The sequence below is a fragment of the Leptodactylus fuscus genome, chromosome 4 (assembly GCF_031893055.1).
Source record: "Leptodactylus fuscus isolate aLepFus1 chromosome 4, aLepFus1.hap2, whole genome shotgun sequence".
Lineage (NCBI taxonomy): Eukaryota > Metazoa > Chordata > Amphibia > Anura > Leptodactylidae > Leptodactylus > Leptodactylus fuscus.
Window position 1 is genome coordinate 67,607,584 of NC_134268.1, and position 26,129 is coordinate 67,633,712.

A 26,129-nucleotide genomic window follows, 5' to 3' on the forward strand; every position below is an offset into this window, starting at 1 on the left:
CTTTACCTCCTTATGTGCACGCAGTAAAATCTGCAGCAAAAAAAAGCTGCTTTTCCACAATGTGGATTTTCTTCAGGAGAGGTATTTAGTATCTGACTCCCAAACCGTACACCAAAAAGCTGCTCCAGACAACTTGTAGCCCTGGAACTTATAAAGTGGCCAGAGCAGGCTCCATCTACTGTATAGTAGCCATGCCTGAGTAACGCTGACCTATCTCATACTGGAAAAAGAAAAGAGAGAGACACCGAGCGCCAATAGTGTAGTATTCCCGATAAGATGAGGCAATAGGCATAAATTAAAGTCCCTTACCTTGTTGTGTTGTGATGTGACAAATCACAACACTATTAGCACACAGAATTAAAGCGTGGTGGCCTTGCGACAGCCAAGGCTTGCAAAAAATTAAACGTACAGGTGGCCCTCAATGTCCAAGACCAATCGGGTAGCAGAGGAATGGGGTAAGGCGTGCACAAACCAGCTGGACATAAATTCTTCCAGAATCCTTACTGACAAGGCACTACGCGTTTCGGGTGCTAGCCCTTTCTCAAGTGCATATAGGACTGTTTAATTCGTCTGCAGCGTAAGACGCTAAGGCACCACGTAACAAGTTGCAGTCAAAGAGCAATGCGGGAAAACTGCAAATGCATTGTGTTTTGTTTCTACTTGCGCTTTTCCTTTATACCTCTTGTAAGCATATCCATAGGTATAATTAACATGCTTGGATTTGCAAAGACACAAGCGTTTTTCAAATCGCAACATTTCACTGTGGATTATTTTTTGCAATTTGTGCTTGGGATTAGATAAAATTGGCCTATGGTTTAGACAGACATGGAGATAGCTCTAAAGAAAGGTTACTCTATTGTATGTCCATAGACATAAGAGACAGATTTGAGACTGTAATACAGACTTTATAATGCAGACCTATTATGGCCACATGAATCCTACCTTAATAGAACATATAATTATATTAATGTTACATAACAGGTATAATTAGATTGTACAATGTCAAAAATCTGTAAAAATGCGATAAAAATAAATGAAAAAATTGAACGCCATCCACCCCTTATTACATAGAGTATTGTGTGTATTGAAATCCTTGTCGTGCTGTTATTGTTTGACGTAATGAAATAATTTTTTTCATTTTCAAGCTGTATAAATAATGTGTAGGTTGAGCCATGTGAAAATCTAGATGTCATTTTGTGGAAGATATGCCCATGTCTGGCTCTTCCCTGAACTGGTTTAGATTCGGCATGTAATTGTGATAGCATCATTGGAGTGCCCCAGGCAGCCCCAGCAGACATAATGCAGATTTGATGTTCTCTTAAGCTTGCAGACCTGTCTGAAAAAAGAGCTGTTAACCTGATCTAAATTTTGAAATGTTGGTGGTGACTATTAAGTAACCGGGAGCTTTTTCTTCATGCATGATCATCGTATTTCACACAGTCAGGAGTGACAGGTGCAGAGAGACTATATGAATGTTCAGGGGCCTTGCGTCACATTTTCTAAAACGGAGTTCTAAAACTGTAGGTATAAGTTAGGTTTGTCAAGGATGAGGGCACGGTGTCTATACTTTTTAATATAGTGCAAAAAAAAGGGTGGGTTATCCTTTTATCCTTTTTAGACTATCCTCAAATATGCAATGTGACATAACCAGATCTTGCTAAATCTCTAAGATGTTTAATAGACCCCATTGACTTGAAGGTTTGATATTATGATGGTAAGAATAGTGGTGCAATCTGTAGTATTTGTTTCCCCAAACTCTGATGACACATTAAACAAAGTCTTAGGCTGTATTCACACAGAGTAACGCCAGGCGTTTTTTGTGTGTTTTTTGCACATAGCGCCGCGTTTACGCCGTGTAGCGCCGCGTTAACGCCGCGTATACGCCGCGTTAACGCCGGGCAACGCCACCGCTAAATAGCGCAGCGTTAACGCGGCGTATACGCGGCGCTATGTGCAAAAAACACACAAAAAACGCCTGGCGTTACTCTGTGTGAATACAGCCTTAGAGAGTTGAAATGGTTATGACCGCTGGGAATCGATTTGGTAAAGAGTATAAATTGTGATAAAATATTACAGTGATCGTGTAGCCTATTGGATTGCCAAGCATCCTGTATTGTTAGTGGAAATGAATCTCCTGACGGCTTGATACAATTTTCTGCTGGACAAGTTTGCTTTTTGTTGTCTACCTGTCCAGTCTTACCTTCTGGGCCGATGTTAGAGGGGATCAGTGTGTAGAACTTCTGGACAGATGTCAGTATTCAAGGATTTGTGCCAGTTCTTTATTAACGGGCACAACATATTGGGGAAAAATAATATATAGCCATTATTAGGAGTTGTCAGGGGGCAGGTCTGTCAGCAGCGTTGTCTGATTCTATTAGCAACCAATGCAGTTTAGGATTATAAACAGACTATTAGCAGCGCTCCATAAGTAAAACAAATGACTAACAAATTATATGTGAAGGACAATGATAAAAGGTGTAAATATAAGTTATTCTCATTTTGTACTAACCAAGATTATAGTGGAAGTCCCATATAACTGTGAGTTATTATCCTTCTTTAAGATATTGCATTGAGCATTTTGTTATGTTTTGTTATGGACACTTTTCCAATTTATGTAGATAAAGGCGCATGTCCTATTGTGAGAGGACATTGTCTAATGGGAAAGTTGTGACTCCGTGTGCCAAAAGTTTGCCAAGAACTTTGTAGCCAACTAAGTATTGTAATATTAGACTAGACAGTCTAATAATATGTCATATTTACCAAACAGCAACAGACACTGTGATAAATCTGGTGCAGTTTAAGACTGTCTAGTGAGTCTAAAGTTGCATTGTCTAAAATGTGGACACTATTAGTAAATTTGCTCCATTGTATGTTTAGTGTAGACTGGCATGCCTTTACTTTACTGTAAAATATCCTAATCTGTTCTCTTTCCTGTATCTGCAAGATAGCAATGACATATGTTTGGATATCATTATTTTTTTCCTTTCTTCCTCAGTCTAGCACATCTTTATTTATCATTTCCGCATTACTCATAGTTTGGCTACTATCGTTTCATTTATGCATATTCATCATTAAATTAATATCCAGATTGACTGACTTACTTTCTGAATATCTGAGAGTGCAATATCTCGTACGCAGAGTATTATTTGCTTGATAAGACTGTTGCTGGACTATCTGAATCTATGTCCATCTGATATTCACAAGAGTTCTCTTAAAGCTTAGATATATTCTAAGTTCATAAAATTGTATTGGATCTGTAGCTTTGAATATTTTAACAAAGCAAATCTACCCCCAGTGTACATACATATACTGCATAGCTGCTGTTCTATAGCACCATCACTAGATAAAACTTGACTGATGAGTGTATTGCAGCAGCCAAAAATGTACAAAAAATGTACAAAGTGGTTGCTATAAGCATGGGATGCTTTCTATGGTAACGATTAGAAGAGGGTACTTAGATACAGTCATCAAATAGGCATGCCAATGCTTAGACACAGTGCTGGTCACTAGATAAGAATGCTTGTCTCACAGTTCTCAAATGTGATACATAGTTACATAGTAGATGAGGTTGGATAAAGACATAAGTCCACCAAGTCCAACCTATAACCCTACTATCCCTACAGTGTTGATCCAGGGGAAGGCAAAAAACCTCATGAGGCTCATGCCAATTGCCCCATTTCAGGGGGAAAAATTTCTTCCTGACTCCAAATATGGCAGTCAGTATACATCCCCTGGATCAACGTGTCCTTAAAATCTAGAGTCCATAACCTGTTCTATTTTTCTCTCTGTGATGCTTGGGTATTAGTCATTGGATGGTGTTGCTTGGGTAGTGGTCATCAACAGAGATGCTTGGGTACTGATCATCAATGAAAATGCTTGGGTACTGGCAATAAGGTGGTATGCAGAGGTACTGGTCATGTAATGAAGATGCATGGATATTGATCAATAACTAGGGATGGATGCTTGGGTACCAATCACCAAGTAGGGATGGTTGAGTATTTGTTATCAGATAATACTAGAAATCCCCCCAGGGAAGATGTTGGGTATAAAACAAAGGATATATAATCACATATCCCTCAAAATACAATAAACTATTACCTTCCATTATCTAAAATATAACATTTATTACATACCTAAAATATTCCCATAAAACTGAATTAAATATATAAAATATTCCCATAGATCTTATAGTATATAATAACTAATTATGTATAGGGAAAGACAATGGTGCTGATTAAATCATAAAGGTATAGATTCCTCAGTGCCCACAACAACTGATAGTGACAGTATTGTAATAAGATCATACCTTTATGTATTAACCAGCACCTTTGTCTTTCATTATACATGGTTATTATCTACTATACGACCTATAGGAATTCATCAAAGCTTGTCATCAGATGGGGACAGTCAGATATGTGTCACCAAGTAGGGATGCAGAGATGCTCGGGATCAGATGGAAGGCTTGGATACAGGTCATCCGATATTTGAGTATAGTGATACTTGGTTATTGCTGCTTAGATAGAGATGCTTGGTTACTGATCATCATATAGAGTTTCTGTAGACTGCAGGCGTTCTATATAGCATACATTATTTACCTGACTTTTTATGGACACTTACAACAATGTATGTACTCTATATTAGTTTTTCTAAAGTGTAATGCTGAGCCAACAATATAACTTTGTATACTATACAGGACATAATGGGAAATCTGAAATATTCTGATGATTGTATTATACTTATTACATACTGATTAAATACGAAGGGACTTTGTTTTCCAAATTGCAACCAAAATGTTAGATCCTTCATATAGTCCGCACCAAGGCCTGCTCCTGCCAACACGTTATTTCATCTTTAGTTACAAATAGAGAAAGCAAAGCAATCCAGCTTAGTGGAAATGACAGCTTGATGAGGCAGATACCATTACGTTTACAACATTTGTGTCATGTGCGCTACGGTAGTTAAAGGAACATATTGGTGGATGGGCTATTAAACTGTTTTGCCAAGTGCTTACAGTGAGATTAACTACTTCTCTCCATCGCCAACAGTTAATATTATTATAAATAGGTATCTTTGGCAGAGATCGCTCAATGATTAAGAAGTTGATGTTCTACATTTTTTTAGGTGAAGAAATCCTCAGTGCCGATATAGTATCTATATATTATGAGCCTTGTTATGAAATGCTCAGAAATACATTGTCATTGACTAGTCCTTTTACGTGCAGACTTAAGACTTGTATGGTTTTGGTACCACTCCCCGTGATGTTTTATGCGGCCTTTGAAAGTCACTGCCCCCACCCCTAAAATATCTCAGCATGTGATGCAATACCTAACATTTTTCTCACAGATTTCAGGAACTGAAATGTATATGATAGATTCATAGCTTTTATTGGCATTATACCTGATATTTCTAGGGAGGTATTCATGCAATATGGATTCTGAATATGGCTATACGCATAAGACTTAAAGGGGTAGTCCAGGATAATTGGAAATTCCTACACTAATCTCAACATCCTCCCCCCTCCTGCTTTCTAAATAACATTAATAATAAAAAAAATGTATATTTACATTTTCTGATTTATCCGTTTCCTAATTTCGGATAGTCATTACTACTCCCACTTCCTATCCACCTCATTATACTTACCATCCATGGATTCTTCTGGTGAGGCGGCTCCTCCCTCTGTACTGGCAGGGTGCGCGCTCTTTTCCTCTTCTCCTAGCAGTGTGCGCGTACTACTGCCGGTAAATCACCTCTACTGCACGTCCATGCATGCGTAGTAGAGGTAACTCGTCGCTGGAGAAGAAGAGCGCACAGACACAGTACAGGAGGAGAAGAGGTAGTCTCACAGGAAGAAGCCATGGAGGGTAAGTATGTAATATGGGTCGTGGTTGGGATGAGAGGGTAAGGAAGGTCAGGGGAGTAAGGTGAGAGGGAGGGGGTGTATGGGAGGGAGGAGAGAGGAAGGAGAGGGATGTAGGGTGAGAAGGGTTACTAAGGAAGTTACATAGCAGGAAGCAAAAGGATGTAAACAAAAGCAAGAGACACGAGGCCCGCAATGGCACCCAGAAATCACTCAAAACATGTTAAAAAGTATATAGTTACATTTATTAACTAATTAACAGCACTAATAGATGCTTTAAAAAAAAAAAAAAAAAAAACATTTTTTGCCTGGAAAACCCTTTTAAAATATGGGGCTCGCGTTACAATCTAAGGCCCACCTACCCATATCTGGCAAATTTCAAGCAACTTTATTCACTTTATCGATAACTCCAACAAGGCACAGGCAGCACTCCAAAAATGGGGGGAAAAATGAAAGGACTTTCTTAGCCTCCAAGTGCAACGTTTCAGTTCCTAGAGACCCTTTCTCAAGACTTTTTGTTAGGGCTAGTTCACATGGGGGCAAAGAGGCTGATTTTGACATTGGATTTCGCTTCAAAATCTGCCCCTTTACATTAGTGGTCTATGTAGACTGCTATTTTTTTTTTTTTTCTGCTAGCAGAAAAAAAGAAGCGACGTGATCTTTCTTTAGGCATTTTCCGCCTGAAGAAAGAAATAGAAGTGAATGGGAGGCGAAAAACGCGCATTTCTTTTCCACACGGTTTTTATGGTTGGTAAGGAGATGACATTGTACAGTAGTTGTGTGGAGGTAAACTTAAGTCTCAGAATATCATATAAACAGTAAAGTGTTTTTTGTGTGCCTACAAATAAGATCATTGAATCTCATGCACGCTAACAAACTATCCATGCATTCTATCTCTGAATCTATATCACATGAGTGGTCCTCAGATAGTGCTCAGTGGACAGCACCACATGGTTCCACTAGGTTTATAACTCTTCTTTAAAGGTTTTTAGTGAATTTACAAATCTGTCACTATGTAATATAAGGTATACTATTACGTGTGTATTGGATTATTTTGCTCTTATATTTAACATACCTTGGGATAACTTTCTGTAATTTCTGTCACTTCTGTTTTTAATAGATGAAGGTCTGAACCATGAGTGCAAGCTCTGCAGCCAGTCATTTGACTCCCCAGCAAAACTCCAGTGTCATCTCATCGAGCACAGCTTTGAAGGAATGGGAGGTACATTTAAGTGCCCCGTCTGTTTTACAGGTAAATCTTATCATTTTTTATTTTCTGATTATCATTATTGAGAATTAACCTTAAAGGGACCCACTAGTGATTGTTCTTTTTGTGTTAGAGACCATTCCCTCAATAGTAATAGTTTCCCACTCACAGTATTTTTCCTTATCCTTTCACCTTATTCAGTAAGTCATATGACATTGCATGGATTGCTATATAAACAGAAGGTCTCTCTCTGCTGCTGCAGATTCTTTTCAGCATTACCATGAGATCTCGGTTTCTTCAGTCTCACCCCTGTGTTTTTCTGCCCTAGCTCTTCTAGGCAAATGCCCCTTCAGCCTCTTACATCAGCTTCATATAGCCCCCTCTCTCACACTGCCCATAGTCAGATCAGGTCACCATGCTTGTGGCACCTCTGCTGATATCATCTTCATAGTTTCTGGTCTTGGAAATTATATGTTAGTATTAGCTCTGCAGTACTTTGCAGAAATAAGAAGTAAATATGGGCACAGGTACTAAACATGGGCACAGGTTCTAGACATGGGTACAGGTATTAGACAAGGGAGCAGGTATTAGACAAGGGAGCAGGTATTTGACAAGTGAGCAGGTATTAGACGAGGGAACAGGTATTAGACATGGTACAGGAATTAGACAAGAGAGCAGGTATTAGACATGGGTACAAGTGCTAGACATGGTACAGGTATTAGACAAGAGAGCATGTATTAGACATGGGTACAGGTACTAGACATGATACAGGTATTAGACATGGGTACAGGTATTAGACAAGCGAACAGGTATTAGGCAAGGGAACAGGTATTAGACAAGGGAACAGGTATTAGACAAGGGAACAGGTATTAGACATGGGTACAGGTATTAGACAAGGGAACAGGTATTAGACATGGGTACAGGTATTAGACAAGGGAACAGGTATTAGACATGGGTACAGGTATTAGACATGGTACAGGTATTAGACATGGTACAGGTATTAGACATGGTAGAGGTATTAGACATGGTACAGGTATTAGACAAGGGAACAGGTATTAGACATGGTACAGGTATTAGACATGGTACAGGTATTAGACATGGTACAGGTATTAGACATGGTACAGGTATTAGACATGGTAGAGGTATTAGACATGGTACAGGTATTAGACAAGGGAACAGGTATTAGACAAGGGAACAGGTATTAGACATGGTACAGGTATTAGACATGGTACAGGTATTAGACATGGTACAGGTATTAGACAAGGGAACAGGTATTAGACATGAGTACAGGTATTAGACAAGGGAACAGGTATTAGACATGGGTACAGGTATTAGACAAGGGAACAGGTATTAGACAAGGGAACAGGTTCTAGACATGAGTACAGGTATTAGACAAGGGAACAGGTATTAGACATGGGTACAGGTATTAGACAAGGGAACAGGTATTAGACATGGGTACAGGTATTAGACAAGGGAACAGGTGCTAGACATGGGTGACAGCGTCAGCAGTAGCAGAGTTTGAATCGACTTTGATGACTAATTTGCATTGCAAAAAAAAGTTGGTGTCGCTTTAAAATAATTGAAATGTCATCTTTCCCTAGGAGTCATGTAATAAGTTAATAATATAGTAGATGCAGCAGCTCTTGAGATGAATCCGAGGGCATACAATTTTTGTTTTATGTCCGTTGCTCTCTTCCATCACATGCTGGATTCACTCCTGCATTGGAGTCTCTGTAGGAGACTCTGCCACAGAATCTGTTTAAAGTTTCCGGAGAGAAATGTCCCGCAAGGGGGAAGTTTCTTTCCGCCAGTTTCAGTATAAAACTGTCAGAAACTCGGTGAACCCCATTATAGTCTATGGGGTTCACAGATAACCACGTTTTAAGCAGACATGGTCTCCACATGGACCTGAATGACGGAGACCTGAACGCTAGTGTGAACCTAGCATCAGTATGAGAGCAACAGACATTAAATGACAGATGCAGACAGAGGCCCCCCCCCCCCACTCCTCCATCGGGTGTCCCTCGGTAAATATGACAGAAGACAGCATCCATCATGTTAAATATATGAATGGACACAGACGAAGGGGGCCCTGGGTGTTTCGAGTACTCTGTTACAATTAACCCCTTAAGGACCAGGCCATTTTTTGGTTTCGCATTTTCGTTTTTCCCTCCTCACATTTCAAGAGCCATAACTTTTTCATTTTTCAGTTCACAGAGTCACATGATAGCTTATTGTTTGCGGGACAAATTGTACTTTGTAATGGCACCATTCAATATGCTGTGCAATGTACTGGGAAGCTGGAAAAAAATTCAGAATGAGGCGCAATTGGAGAAAAAATGCATTTGTGCCATTTTCTTATGGGTTTAATTTTTACAGCATTCACTGTTTGGTACAAATGACATGTTACCTGTGTTCTACGTGTCAGTACAAACGCGGTGATACCAAATTTATATAGTATTTGAAATTTTTTGATACTTTTAAAAAAAATGATAAACTTTGCAAAATAGAAAAAAAAAATTGTGTCATCATGTTCTAACACCTGTAACTTTTTCATATTTCCATGTATGGAGCTGGTTGTGGTGTCTTTTTATGCGGGACAAGATGACGTTTCTATTGATACCATTTGGGGAAAGATCCGATGGTTTGATCACTTTTTATTCAATTTTTTATAGGAGGCAAAGTGTTGAAAAAAACACTTTTTGGCTGTTTTTATTTTTTTTGCCGCTACGCCGTTCGCAGTACGGGATAAATGTTTTAATATTCTAATAGTTTGGGCATTTTGGAGCGCGGGGATACCTAATATGTTTATGTTTAATGTTCTTTAATTACTTTTATAGCTAATCTAGGGAAAGGGGGGTGATTTGAACTTTTATATATTTTTTATTTTTTTAATACTTTTAAAAACTTTTTTTTTCTTCTGTTACATTTATGATCAGACCCCTTAGGTACCTTGAAACCTAGGGGGTCTGATCGCTCATACTATTCACTGCAATACTACAGTATTGCAGTGAATAGGAAAATCGCAGCACTTCTATTAGACGATGCCTCTGGCATCGTCTAATAGATCTCGGGCAGAGACAAGCCTGGAAGCCTTCAATAGGCTTCCGGCTGTCATAGCAACCGATCACCGCCCTCATGTGACGTTCAGGAGGGCGGCGATCGGCAAAACATGGCGGCGCCCGTGCCGCCGTTTACACACTGCGGTCACGTTTGACCGCAGTGTGTAAAGGGTTAACAGCAGCGATCGGCTCGGGCACCGACCGCTGCTGTTATTGGCAGGTCCTGGCTGTATGATACAGCCGGCATCTGCCGTGTATGGAGCGAGCTCAGCGTGTGAGCTCGCTCCATACATCCCCATGCGACCCATGACGTACAGTTACGTCAAGGGTCGCTAAGGGGTTAATGTATGTTTCTGTCATCTTATAATGGATGACATCAATGGACATTAATAACGATAGTGTGACCATAGCCTTATAGTACCCTACGACCCCCTGTGACTTATAGGTTTCATACAGAGGCATAAACATGCTGAATAAATTATAAAAATATACCATGTACCAGCAGACACTGAATTACGGAAATATTCTAGGAGTCATTATTTCTTATATAGACCATACAATGGCTTATGTCATGTGTATGACTATAGTAATGTGATATATACTGTATATCTACTATAGTATTTTCACACCTTTCTTGCGTGCTTCCATAGGATTGCAGGTAAACCTTCTGCAATATCCTATATTTATTTAGTGCATTATCACATTGCAGAAACAAAGAGCACCGATGTTGCTTTTAAACCTAATATATGCCAGACTATGATTGCCAGATAGTAAGTGTATTCCATCTAAACAAAACTAGAAGAAGAGAATTACTAAAACAACAATTTATTATCTCATTTTAGCACATAAAGTGATGCAAGTGTCACCCTTCATTATGGTTATTATTGCCTCTCCAAGTTTGCCAAGGGGAAGCGGTGCTCAAACAGCGCCATCTAGTGTCAGACCTGGCATTAACTTTTCTACTTTTAATAATCCGAGAGCAAAGAATAACATAATAGAGGAAATAAATGAGCTGCAGATTTCATTACTACACTATGTAGGAGAAAAGCTGCAGATAAGACGGAGCCTGCCCTCAGCAAACTTCATTTCTGATTTTTTTTTATTTTCCACCTAAGAAAAGCCTATTGTGAGCTCAATAGGTGGACAGTCTACATATCCTGCAGTAATAAAGGCAATCGTCTCCGTGTGTAGATGTTCTCAAAAGAATCCTGCGGCTATCTCTAGTGACTACTACACACCCTCGTGAAATTCTTCCTTCTGCATAGGAGTAATGCCTTCAATCCAATATGTCAATTCTTTAATACTGCAGAGGGCTGGAAATCCTTTGGTGAAATCGATTTTTCTATTGACAACACTCGTAGTGCTCTAATAAGCTACTGAGGGGCTTATTGTGCAGGTTCTAGTGTAGCGCCGCTCTAATGCCTTATGTGTTTTTAAATGCTTTATTTCACAGTAAATGCATTGAGAATTATTACTTGATTTTTTTGCTGTTGTTATTATGTTTACAGATGTCGCTGCCGCGTTATAAAATCTGCTTCTTTGCTCTTAAGCCTTTTCTTCTCTACAGTCTGTTTGTCCAGTTTTGTAAACCTTGTTGGATCTTAATCCTCTAAATGATAATTTTGGTATTTATTCTGTATAGGGCTAGTTCAGAGATTTACCTGAAAGTTTGGGTATTATCGGTATGGAGAAATGATGGCGTCGATTTGGGGGAAGGTCAGATCAGAACGGTTTCAGTATTGCGCAAATTACCATACAAACTTCCATTGCTTTGGAGGACCAGGCATATCCATTTATTACACAAATAGCACGTTGTTTTCTATAAACACATTTAATTTTTATTTTTTTTTCAATGGTGGTGATTCTGCTGCAGGGTTATCAAAAACTTGCTGCCAGGGTCCATCCACCTTATAATGGGCAACCTCACAACTACCACAATGACATAGGACCTTTATTACAAAAAGCATTGCCCAAACTAAAAGAAAACATGTTCAATAGCTCCCTTAACCCTTTCCAGGCAGCCATTTTTCAATATATGTTTTTTTTTGTTTTTTTTTTTGCTCCACACCAATTTTTTTTATTTTTCCATTTCAGTTGTTATTTTTCATATGAGAGCTTAATTTTTGCAGGATAAGCTGTACTTCTTTATGGTTCCGTTTAATATTCCATACAATGTACTGGGAAGCTAGTAAAAAGCCACGGTGGAATTAAAAAAAAAATGCATTTGCCCCATTTCTTTGTTTGTTTTTTTTTTGTTTTTTTTTTATACAGAGTTCACATTTCAGCCACAATGGTATCTTACCTATATTCTGCAGGACATTACAATTACGGTGATAACAAGTTTATATAGTTTTTGTTATGTTTTAACAACTTAGCAAAAATCCAAAACATTGCAAAAAAAAATATATTTTTTTTTTTGGAGTCTACAAAATAGACAGTTCAGTCATTTAGATTTGTTTTTCGTCCCAGCGGTCACCAAATGGGAAAATATATTTGTATATTTTTGTAGTTCGGGTATTTCAGGATGCAGGGATGCACAATTTGTTTGTTTGTTTTCGTTTCTTTGTACTTATGATCTAGAAAAAGGGGGTGTTTAAAATTTATAGCTTTTTTTAATGGGGTTTTTTTTATATATATTTTTGTGTAATATAGCAGAGCCCTAGTAATTATAGTGCTCGCACCATATTTAAAGACCCAACATGAAGGGATAAGCATGACCGTGCCATTATAAGTTTAATATTTGTAGGATAATTGTCATTTTTCTTAAGTTTTGCAAATGTCCAAGGCAAGTTAGTGCAACCTGTGTCATTGTAAAACTGCAATTCTCAATGTATTAAGATTGGGCTTGCTATAAGTTGGCGTTGTGTAAGGGTCAAGGAATGGACAGGACTGTGACCTAACTTCACAGTCCTGCTTTCACCATTGGTGATAGTCCCCGTGGCTTGGTTATCCAGCTCCTGCACCCCTCAGTACCTCCCTGGCTCCATCATTCACTTTGGTCACTTACTGATCACTTCCTTTATTCTTAGGCCTCCCTGCCACCGTCCATCTCTTTGCTACATTGTCTCCAAGAGGCTCACTCTGAACCACACGCTACTATTGGGTCTACATTGCGCTCTATGACCTCAGGCTCTCTCACTAGCCTCTGCTTTCACTCTGGCCCCTGTTTATGGATTCATTAGGACCCTGTCTCTGTAGACTTCATCTCTGGCTTGAAGCCTAATCTCTTGTATTTACCCAAGCTGGGGGAATGCCTGACTCTCAGGTGCCTCAGCAAAACTTTGGACTCTTAAACATCAGAAAACCTTCAGTTTAACACCTACCCAAGGCTCTCCCAACTTATTACAAACTAATGGGACATGGACTTGTATCCAGTGCTCTAGTTACATAAAGAGCACTGTATTACACTCAGCCTATCGTGCAAGCATCTATTTACCCACACGGACCTTAACAGATTAATACAGCAACATTAATATGTACATTAACACAGCATGTACTTGCTTGTTATACTGCCAGGCCTCCAAAGAAGCAGTGGCACAGATATATAAATATATTCAATATTCAGTAAAATTATCACATTACAGTAATATAAGTTGTTAGCTGAATGTGATCACAGACCTTTGTAATTCTGCTGTGCTGTAAACTATGTGCTCGAGCACATCTAGTACAAATCTATCTGTTAGAAGCAGAGGTTAAGCTTCTGGGCCCCAATGCAAAATATGTAACAGAGTCCCTACCATGTGCTATCTATAATACTAGTATCTTATTATGTTGTAGAAAAGCTTTTGGGCCCCCTCAGGCTCCAGGGCCTGGTAGCAATCGCTACCTCTGCACCTCCTATAGCTATGCCCCTGGTAAGATGTAATCCTGTTTGTCTAAAGAAAATTGAAATGTGTAATTTTCAACTTTTGGTGCCATTTTATACTTTTTTTGAAAAACATCAAGTATTTTTGAGTTGGAAAAAGTTGGGCTACTATGTGCTATATCTCATCTTCACCTTTAGTCCAATGTTATACAGGTTGACTCTCGCCTTCATAGAACGAAGTAATGTTTATTTTCTTATCGGCAGTCATAGTTTAATGAGAAAATGTGATTAAAATGTATGAGTCACCAAGCAATATCCTAATTTTTTTCAGCTGGCTTGAAATTAGAATAATTGTAATGGTAAGACTGGAGTCGGAGTCAGATGCCAGCATCCTTAATCAATCTTCTCCCTGCCTGTAACAATACATATTCTACACACAAACTTTTTTTTTAGGTCACAGTGCACCAAGCATCCATCAGAAGTCAGTGCTGCCAACCCAAATTCTGCCTCTGGCATATACAATTTAATTATTAATAGCATGTCTCCCAGGTAAACTGTTACACATTCTTAGGGCCTTGTTTTGTAGTCATTAAAATTGAACATGTTTGTATTATTGAAACCCTTGCATTCTCTGTGTAAGCTTAGTTGATCTGAATGCGTCCAAAGAGAACCCAGTGATTTCCCATTTTATTATCCCTGCCCTGGAGTATCTCTACCGGATACAATTTTGTAAGTTTTTTATGTAATTGTTCTAATGTTTACTGATGTAGTTATTTATTGTGCCTTGTACAGAGAATGTATACATGATCCGGAATTTCAAATGGACCTACCATAGTGATCAATATGGAGAAAAAAATCTAAATTACTCTTTTACACATTTGCACCCTCAACCTTGGAAATCCATGTTTAATGGTTCGATCAGAGAGAGATTATAGACTCGTCTGAGGTCTACCTGGGGTTCCTGGTGGAGGATTATAAATTTGGGGTGGATAGACATAAATCCTACAAGCAGATAGATTATTGTAACTAACATGATTGAAGTCTTTTATCTTATAATATACAAATATATAGACCTTTTATACCCATCTGTATGGCCATGGTGAAACACTTAAAGGGGTTGTCCCATAACAAGAATCCTATCTATACTGCTAGTTTATGTGGATATAAGACTTTTCCTAAATACATTGCTTTATCAAAACTGCTTTGTTTGGCCGCTATCTTAATTTATTCACTCCATTGTTGACACTGGCCCTTGGGATTATCTGCTGATTTGTCAAGTTAGGTAGCTGCCTGCTCTCAGGGGGGAGGGAGGGGCTGACAAGCAATGGAGCTCCTCATATAGGAGAGGCTTTTCCACTTATCAGCCGGTTTAATTGAATTTGGCTGATAAGGGCTGAGATAAGGAGTAACGTTACCTCTGTATGTAATGCAAGCTGACTCAAATCCAACTCTGCTACATCAGTTTCCACATCAACGTCATACTGTGGATCATAGCAGATAGCAGAGCAAGTGAAACCCTGCCCACCAATGTACGAGAAATCCAGGAAGTGAAGAGAGTACAGAGCCTTCAGGCTGCAGAACAAGAGTTGTGGGAATACCCCTTTAACATTTTTCATCCTACCTGGGAACCCTTACAGCAATTTCTACCTTAAGGCATTGTTTAATTGTTGCCATGGATGGGTTCTACCAATGATCAGACAGATGTGATGCCCCTATAAAGTAACATTATCTAAGAATTGCAGATGTATTAGGAATACAAAATTAATGGAAAACTTTTGGTTGTGCTAGCATGGGCACAACGCTAGGTGTAAGCATAGTCATAGATCCTGCTCTGTTTCAGGGAAAGAGAGTCTATGTGTAGAGTGTGTGAATAAAAGATTGTAGTATAGGGATCTAGTGTATTAAATATGAGGGATTCTGGATCAAATAAGACATCCTTTATTCTGGTAGGGATAAGATATCGCTCTAGTGGAAAATGGACATCTTCAAACCGTGAACTAAACTATTAAAGTAGGGTAAGGAAGAAAGGAGCCAGGCAAGTGGAGAAAAGAGCATTTTCGCCTATAATATATATTACAAAGTTTCTTATCTTGACTAGTAATAATATTTATTTATAAGAATATTTTTTTTAATAAAATAATTGTGTTTTTCTCATGGGTACAGGTCCTATCATGTGTCCATACAATTATATTGGTTAGGAAAGCACAACTAGTCATGATGATATTAAAGTGCTATAATGTCATATTCACTGGGGACATCCATTGTCATGTGCTGCAGTGCTAAAGCTCTGAGCCAACATGATTTTACTCTCCATAAGTTATCACATCCATGGTTCAAGTCATTACAATGATAACAGATGAATTTGTGTATACAATATTCAGTGGATATTTCTTTCTCTTCTAGTATTTGTTCAAGCAAACAAGCTGCAACAGCATATTTTTTCGGCTCATGGACAAGAGGACAAGATCTATGACTGCACACAATGCCCACAGAAATTCTTTTTTCAGACTGAGCTGCAGGTAATGTGTTTGTCATATTAACAAGAGCAATGCAAAGAAATACCCCGGAGTATTTTAGTATCTTCATTGTATTTTTTGTACTGCATACTTTTTTTTCTTCAGACATAGCAATGAATTATTTTTACATATGTTTGTCATATGTGTAGAATTTTTATTGGTTGACTGCAGGAAGGTGGTGAGCTGAATATTCGTTGTGGTCCTTGGCTCCATAACATTCTCATATTAACTTACACTTGCAGATATATCCTCCCTAACCTGGCCTTTTGGTTGAATGTGTCCAGATATATATCATAAGTCTAAGGGGTTATCCCATGAAATAAAAAGAAAAATTGTGTTAACACTGTCAGTGTAAAAGCTCTGTCTGACGGGGGCAAGTTCACCCTTTTTAGCCTCTTCACTCCACCCTATACAGCTCTGCTCCTTTTATTTTTTGTGCGATGCCACATACTTTTACCATGTAACGCACCATATAATTAAAGTGCACAAAAAGAGAAAAGCACAAGTGCAATAAGACATGCACTAAGAAAAATAGATGTTAAATTATTCAGTTTATAAGACACAAATTGAAAAACAATTAACGATGGGTTCACACCAGCGTCCATTCTCCATTCTGAGGTTCCCGTCTTCTGCCTGCAGAAACCTGTCAGACCGGGTCCAGCCGTGAGCGCTGGTGAGCATAAAACGCTCACTGGTGCTCACGGCAGGACGCTTTCCAAACCCATTCATTTGAATGGGTTTGCAAAATACCTGCAGGTTTCCTTCTTCTGCCCAGTTTGGGGCAGGAAACAGAAACTTGAAAGCGAAGACCCCGGGCACAGATGTGAAAGAGCCCTAACTCAAACTCAAAAGAGTCCACCATATGATAGTGAAGGAATCTCTGCCATTGTGATACATTCGTAGAATTTTATATGTCCAAAAAAGGCATAACGTTAGGTTTGAGAACATACTGTAGATGTTTTTGGATATATGTAATTCTATGAATGTATCACAGTGGCAGAGATTCCTCCATTAACCTATGGTGGATTCTTTTGAGTCTGATTGTTAGGCTAGGATCAAACTAGTGTTTGGCACTCCGTTGTTCAGGTCTACATGGGGACATGAAAGTCGAAGAGCCTGTCCGCTAAAAGAGCGGTTACCTGCAGACACTCCCATAACTCACAGACTATAATGGGGTCCGCCAGGAGTCTGTCTTATCTCTGCTGCTTTTATACTGTTTTTAAATTTGTGTCCTTATGGATTTTAAAAAAAAAAATTTTCTATAATTTAACATATATTTTTCTTAGTGTGTGTTATATTGGACATATGCGTTCTTCTTTTTCTGTTTTCCAGTGGTTTTTCACAGGTTTTAACACACACCAATAATTATGGCTAGTATAATATTTATTATTATATTTTGTTATTTCTACGTGGTGTTTATTCTTGTAGAATTTGTCACATATGACTATACAGCAACTGCATCTCTTAGGAGTGCTCTTCAGTTTAGCACTTGCTTGTCTTGTTGTGTGTGGGCTAAGCAGCACACTGTAGGAAAGAGCAGAGAAATGTGAAAGTGAAGTCAGGTAGCACATAGCAGGGATCCGTCACCAGAGGGGTGGAGAAACTGTGTTCACCATCTCGCAGCCGCAGGTGGTCATTACTACGCAACCAAACAGACAAAGTATATTTTAATAGTGAAGATCTATTAGATGTATTCATAACTTTTTTTGACTTTATGTATATGGGTGGTCTCCGCTTTTCGAGTTTCTGTCTTCTGCCCGAGAAACTGGACAGGAGACAGAAACCCGGCAGTCAGTTTTCAAACCCATTCATTTCATATCTGTATCTGAAGTCATCCTCCTCCACCCTCTTGGTGTGATCTGTCTCCTCAGAAAATAATCCAGTGTGACACTGGAAGGCTATAAAGGATATTTATGGGTTAGTGGTGAATATCCCGCTGACAGGTTCTCTTTAAAGAGGACCTGTCACTACTCCTGACATGTCTATTTTAGTGAATACTTATATTCTAAATGATAATCCCAGACCATTGTTCCTCTGTTATTCTTCTTAGAAATTTGTGAATATATTGACAACTTCATTCCACGTGACAAAACACCTGCACAGTAAATGCTGGTTAGACAGTGGCCGAGATACACCCCGACTAGTGAGGTCCTCTAGAAAATGTTTGTTTTTTAACCAGGCTTTTTATTTTTTGGCCATGATTGTATATTGTTTATAACTCTGAATAGGGTTGTGTTTTTAGGAATACCTGGAATGTCTCTGCCTGTTCGGGTCACTGTGCCACCCTCTGCTCGCAAGCTGTGGTGCAGGAGGCGTGTGCAGTTTGATTCCTTGCTTAGAGTTTTTGGTTGCACTGTGTGAACACGGCTCTAGTTCTGTAAATGAGTTTTCACCACACCCGTCTACTGCATCTTGTTTGCCTCTGTTCATGAAGTGGTTAATTCTAGTCTTGCCCTGTGATTGATAGCCTGCCTTCCTATTAAGTCCAGGGCGGGTTCTTCCTCCCTATTTATTCTTTTCCCTCATTCACATTGGTGCTTGCTATTGACTTGTGCATGCCGGCTTTTCTCTCGCTGTTATTTCTTGTATTCTGATTCTTGACCTCTGGCTTTCCCTATTGACTACTCTTTTGGATATCGATTTTGATACTGCATCGCTCGACTGTTACTGACCCCTGGCTAGCTGACCTCCCTTGTTGTTGTTGGTCTTGTCCACGTTTTTGTGTCTCACATATTTAGGAAGAGCCTGTTGTCCAGTTGTCGCCTATTACATAGGATAGGAACAGCAAGCAGGAAGGGACAGTGGGAGGTTTCAGACCAGGGCTCACTGTCTCTTGTGCCCCTTCCTCCAGGTTTCATCTACAGCACTGCAGAACTGCTGTCTGGCACTTCCCTAATAATACCCCTTTAAGTAAACATGTCTTCTATGATGGAGGATAGCCCTGCCTGTTGTGCTGTTGTGGTTGTGAAAGTGTTGATGTAGTAGTCCGTGTGACAAAAGTCCTTTGCTATCTAGTTAATCTGGATTGACAATATCCAGGAAGTGTCAGAGAATGGAGGAGCCCTACTGGTGGCATCTTCTCCCACGTGCATGCCAGTGGTTGTGGAAAACAACCTTCTTCAAAAGTTATGATGGTTCTCTTATTAGCACAGCTAACAGAACACTTTTTTGACCTGTGTCATGGTGTAGATGAAACTATGCATGTTCATGAAGCGTGAATGCATGAAGTTGTAATAAAGATGAGCCAATACTATACCATCGCTATGTAATAGACCTTTAGTTTATTAATTCGATGAGGAGCTGTCAAGAGAAGTATTTTAGGGTATATTCACACAGAGTTTTTTTGCAGGTGGATTTTGACGTGGAATCCGTCTCAGAATCCGCCTGCAAAAATGTCTCCCATTCATTTCAATATGAGTCACTTGCTTTTTTTCCCGCTAGTGATTTTTTTTTCAGCTAGTGCTAAAGCAAAGCAACATGCCCTATCTTCCCACGGATTCCGTGGCTGACTCAGCAATGGCGTCGCCAGCTCTAGACACCCTCCTGCTTAGGCCCATTCATTCGGATATAATCAGGAGAGGGATGCTGAGAAGAAAAGTCAAACTGCAGACAAGGTTTCTTCCATGTGAACATACCCTTAGTCCCTATCTCTTTACAATGCTATATGGTATGAATTAAAGGGGTATTCCCATAACTCTTGTTCTGCAGCCTGAAGGCTCTGTGCTTTCTTCACTTCCTGGATTTCTCGGCACATTGGTGGGCGGGGTTCACTTGCTCTGCTATCTGCTATGCATTACCATAGTATGAAGCTGATGTGGAAACTGATGTAGCAGAGCTGGATTTGAGTCAGCTTGCATTACATACAGAGATAACGGACTCCCTATCTCAGCCCTTATCAGCCAAATTCAAATAAACCGGCTGATAAGTGGAAAAGCTGAAGATAGACAGCACAGTAATCCCAGAGCTCTCACCTCCCCCCTCCTCTATCTGAGGAGATCCGTTGCTTGTCAGCCCCTCCCTCCCCCCCTGAGAGCAGGCAGCTACATCACTTGGGAAATGAGCAGATAAGCCCAGTGGCCATAGAAACGCAGTGTCAACAATGAAGTGAATAAATTAAGATAGCGTCCAAACAAAGCAGTTTTGATAAAGCAATGTATTTAGGAAAAGTCTTAAATCCACATAAACTAGCAGTATAGATAGGATGCGTTTCATGGGACAACCCCTTTAAGTTGCAGTTAGTGGAGCTTTCTTTTTAGTAGTCTTGGATAGTCACAAGTGTAGCGTCTTAAGCTGCAGTTCCTTTACAGGTTTTTTTTCACCTTGCCTTTTTATTTAATTTGTCTTACATTCATCGCAGCCGATACACAGGACATTATACACTTTTCTACTGTGAGTTTATTATGGTCTGAAGGTAATTTAAGGTTATCAATGACTTAGGACTTTGCGAACAAGGCTCGATGATGAGTAGAATGATAGCTTTATAGCTAGTCTCCGTGTTTTGTGGAGGATTCGATCAGCCAATGTGTCAAAATCTGTAATAAACCGTTATTTTTCCCTCTATTTTTCCTGCAGGGTCCTAGCTATAATAAAAAACTACTGTAGTTCAGTGTGTCGTTTCATTTTTTATTTGCTTTCTGTTATTTTGTTGCCCTGTATAACGTAGTCGAATTTTAGTATGTTGCTGTTTCACTTTTAGGATGATTGTAACTGTCCATTTTCCTCTGTCGGTTTATACATATAGATGTGTATGTACATGACATTATTCTGGGAAAATATAGCAATTTATATTGTAGAGATAACCTTAGATAAGAATTGCCTTAGGACTGTATCATGGCTGTTTACGGTAACAGATAATGTATTTCTCTTTGTTCTTCAGCATTTAATGATTGTTGTAGGATACAATAAAGTAGTTTTCTTAGTTGTATTTTTTTATTACAATTTTTTATAGACCCAGTAATTACATTTTAAGATGAAGATGTTACTTTTACAATAGAGTATGCAGTGACATCTATAGAATGAGGGTCAAGGAGAGTCAAGTTACATAAAAAGAAATGTCATTTTATATTGCAACTAAAAGTAGTCAGTACATTTTTTACACAAGTAGTGTAGTCAAACATACTATATGGTAAAGAGTCAGGCATATGGCTTATATTGTGTTTTATGTCACATAAATGAGTTCCCAGCCTTAAAAAAGGTTAAAAAAAACCCCTAAGTTTATGTGAAGTCAGAGCTGTGCTCTCGAGACCAGTCAGATGTCTCACATTGCTGCATTTCCTCTTCTCTTGCCCTCATACTGCTTCTGCTAAAAGATCAATGGGGCTCTAACATCTGACACCCTCACCAATCAGCTGATTCATAGTGGCCAAACCAGGTTACTGCAGATCATCTCCCATTCTCAGCTTGTACACAACTACTACTACTACTATTGCTCCATTCTCTGTGTATTAGCTACTGCGAACAAATGATCAGTGGGGGCGTCTGGTGTCAGACTCCTACCAATCTCATGTAGAATAGGTCATCAACACTTTTAGCCTGGAAAACCATTTGTTAGGAGTAAGAGGGACGGAAACACTTGGATCAAAAGCAGAGACAGTCCCTCTGAAACACTGGGAAAGTTTTCAGTATTTTATGGGGACTGTAGAGATTGCTGATCATTTACAAGGATCTTCATACAGAGGAAGCATATTTTTAGACTGGAGGTTAAGGAAAATTCTAATTTTCTCCAAGAACATATGGTCGTGTCCACACTTAACTGATCTCCAGATTGGTCAAAGATTCCAGTTTGGTTTGAAATTATTACAATATACTTATGCAAAAAACTTTACAGCCTGCAATTCACCTTCCTACACCGTAGGTTGGTCACACATGGAAACAAGTAGGATAGTTAAATATCACTTCATAATAACTTTCCATAGAACCATGTTGTGTTCTGAAAAATTTTTGATACACCTATCAGGACATGTCCAACTAAGAGGACAGGTAAGGTAGACTACATCAGTATAATACAAAGTTATATAGACTTAATGTACTTATGAATTATGCAAAAATACATGCAATAAAAGACATACTTGGATGTATTGATGCTTGATGTATAAATTAAGCTAGTACTAATGTGGTACTATACTAATAAAAGTTAGAAAAACCAATGGTTTCCAGAAAATAAGACACTTGCTATTTCAATGCAGCTGCTTTATCACTGCTTTAGGATTGCTAAAGATGCTAATCCCCGGTTACCCTCCCAGTATATAGAATTATTCATTTTCCTGCTTGTTTGAACACCACAAATCTTGCTTTCCCTTCAGCAGATTGTGCCATTGGAAGGACATATTGAGAATGGCAAATGACTTAGAAGCAACAAGAACATTTTTATTAGTTCAAAAGAAAATATTTAATTTCAGCTCTATCCAGATGTAGTCACACATTTGATAATTTGGACATCTGAATGAAACCGTCGACCGCTGCGTATCTTGAGAAATATTGATTGTCCTCTCTTGATTGAGTTTGTTCAATCAGGCAGCACCAGTCTCAACCTGAACGTACAAGGAATTCACAGTGCTATCTTTTATTGGAGTATTTGCAGCTCGGCACAGCGTGTAACATCCTTTCTGCCCTGAAGCTACACCTAGTAGGGCTCCAGAGTTTAGGAGGAAGCAAGCCAGAAAGAGAAGGAGAACGCTGAGTTCCCTCTAAAAGGCTGAAATGTTGCAGGGAAGATGAATTGTGCTTAAAAGCAATGCTCGCGGTGTCGTCATTTAGAACAAGAAAATAAAACTAAGGTCTTAAGCTTCCTCTGAATAGGCAGGGTGAAATAATCCTTTAAAACCATGTAATTTTAAACGGCTGCAAAGAAGTAAGCGGGCGCTGCCATTACCAGGATTGTGAGAGGAGGGAATTTGGACTTTCATGGAGTACAGAACATTTACATTTCTTTGAAAACTATCTGGCCTTGAAATAATGACATTTTTGATGCTAGAAACCATGCTTGGATAGCTTGGCTTTTGTGTGACTGACACTTTTCATTGCTAGTAGTCCTTGCATTAAAATAATAAAAATAAATTGTACAGGACATTAAGAAACTAAAGGATGCTATGCATAGTATGTTTGGTTTTGTTTCGCCTCTTTAAGTGCTTTATAGAACTAGAGAATCACATTTTCAAAATAAGGGTATGTTCACACTTGGCAGATTTGTTGCAAAAAAATAAAAACTGCATTTGTCACTTGAGTAAAGCCATGCAGAAACTATCCCGCTCCAAAGTTGGCCATTTCTAACTACTATTATTTATTAGCCTTGAATTATTATTAGAAACAATTGTTATGTTGGTAAGGGAAAGCTGGACCTAACTGGTATTGTAAGGGAATTGCAATAGGAGCAATTCCGCAGTAGCTGCTGGAAACCCTGGAAGGGGCACTAGAGACAGTGAGCCCTAAGCTGAAGCCCCCCACTGTCCCTTCCTGCTTGCCTAGTCCTATCCTATGTAATAGGCGGCAACTTGGCAACTTGAAGATGATCCCTTCCTATGTATGTGAAACATAAAACGCAGACAAGACAAACAATAACAAAGGGAGGTCAGCTAGCCAGGGTTCGGTAACAGAAATTGATATCCAAGAGAGTAGTCAATAGAGAAAGCCAGAGGTCAAGAATCAGAATACATGAATAAACAGCAAGAGAAAAAGCCAGCACGCACAAAGCAATAGCAAGCATCCATGTGAATGTGAGCCAAGAATAAATAGGGAGGAAAAACCCGCCCTGAACCTGATAGGAAGGTAGGCTTTCAATCACAGGGCAAAACAAAACTTAACTCGTAGAGGATCAGAGGGAAAAGAAAGTGAAGGAGACTGGTGTGGTAGAAAATCAATTAACAAGGTGATGGAATAGGGCAGTGTTCAGATAATGCAACCAAAAACTCTAATCAAGTTATCAAACTGCACACTCCTCCTGCGCCGCAGCATGCGAGCAGAGGGTGGTGCAGGGACCAGAACAGGCAGAGATGTTACAGGTATACTACTATACTAATATGGTATATACTACTATACTATTATGGCATATACTACTATACCAATATCTCCTTGGTGTCTCTTTAGTAACAGAACCACTAAATTAATACCTTAGCAGAAATCCAAAAATGTCCCTTTTTATTATAGATTTTGATTTTATGGCTCAAGTATATATTTCTGATGCTTTGTGTGCATTTTATCCCTTTAAGCCTTAAACAAGTAACATTTTATTCCCCACTATGTTCCAACATTTGTAACTTTTTACATTTTTCTTCAGATTAGCTTGTAACCTTGTATTTTGTGGGCACATATAATGCATTGAATTTTATATTTTTCTTCAAGGGTAGGGTGGTTTGGGATATATCGTACTTGATGGAATATCTAAGTGTCAGTACCCCTGCTGGTCAGATGTGTGTTTTAGGCACACTCAGCAGCTGATAAACGGGGTGCTGACATTGTACCTCCATCAATTTAATATTGATGGCCTATCCTGAAGCTTAAACCAGACATGACACATAACGGATAGATTTCACTTATTGCAACATAGATTGGATAGTTTATTTTACTGTTAAGTTAGCAATGAAATCCACTCAGATTTCTGGCCATTTCCACTGTGTGTATACATATCATTGTGTTCTGATGTAAGTTCGCCAAATTTAGCATACTCAGTCTTGGGACTCTATGGAAAGTATTGCATGTTCGTATACAGATGTGTCCTTCCCTACCTTTCCTTTTGGCTGGACATGTGTAGTTATCGATATCAGAAATTGATATAGTGTCACAAAGCGTTTCTACATACAGGCAGCCAATGGATGTGTTGTGATTAGGGTTGAGCGATCGGGATTGGGAAAGATTGGATCTCGATCGGCGATCGAACAAATTTCACGATCGGGATCGGCTGGAAAATGATCGAAAATCGGATTTTAAAAACGATCCTAAAATCTCAAGATCAGCTCAACCCTAGTTGTAGCCATTCATGGTTTGTTAGCAAGTCACGGTTTGCATTGAATTCTAAGGAATTGAAGAGCGTAACCAAATTCGAGCTACCTTAATGGTGGATACATCTGTACAAATCCTAAAATGTTTCTAACTGTGCAATGTCGAAGTTATGGGCCTGCTCTGGTATGTGTAAGAAATAATAGATTATTTAGGTGTATGTGTTTTTTCTATGTGATCCCCAATAACGATCCATTATTAGATGCAGTTTTTAATCTTATTTGTCTTCTCTGTAAATTATATTTCCTGCCTCACTTTACAACAAACATATCATTTTTCTTTGTAGCAACACTGGCAAGGCATTTGTGAGATTAGCGGTCAGACCTTGCTGTCATGGGTTCAGTTATAATTCATGATGGTTGCTATGGGACTTGCTTATTTTCCTGTGGAGTTAATGCATTTGTACAGGGACCTGCTGAGAGCACCCTATATCTCCTATGTCCTGGATTCACGGTATACCAACGTGGCATTAAAGAGAATTACCATATGTGAGTGAGTGACTTTGAATGTGTTCTAACATTTACGTGAAGATGTTGGCAAGGGTTGATCTGACTTTTTTTCATCATTTTTTTACACTATAAATCAGGTAATGTAGTGTTTTTATGTAGACCATAAATATGCTGATAGCCGGTTATCCATGAAAATGTATGTCCATTAAACATTGGAACACGGAGAAAATTATTTTTTTATG

The 26,129-nt window shown here is 39.0% G+C and overlaps 1 protein-coding gene across 4 annotated transcripts in view; it reads left to right on the plus strand.

Annotated features, from left to right (window-relative positions):
- Positions 1-26,129, plus strand: part of ZNF521 (zinc finger protein 521) — a 274,278-nt gene that overhangs the window by 218,736 nt on the left and 29,413 nt on the right. For 3 of the 4 annotated variants that reach the window (XM_075270595.1, XM_075270598.1, XM_075270596.1), the window contains 2 exons: positions 6,978-7,109; positions 16,335-16,450. In XM_075270595.1, the coding sequence (XP_075126696.1) occupies positions 6,978-7,109; positions 16,335-16,450 (248 nt within the window). Of the gene's footprint in view, positions 1-6,977; positions 7,110-14,384; positions 14,498-16,334; positions 16,451-26,129 lie in introns of those variants that run through there. The other variant, XM_075270597.1, reaches the window with a different exon arrangement.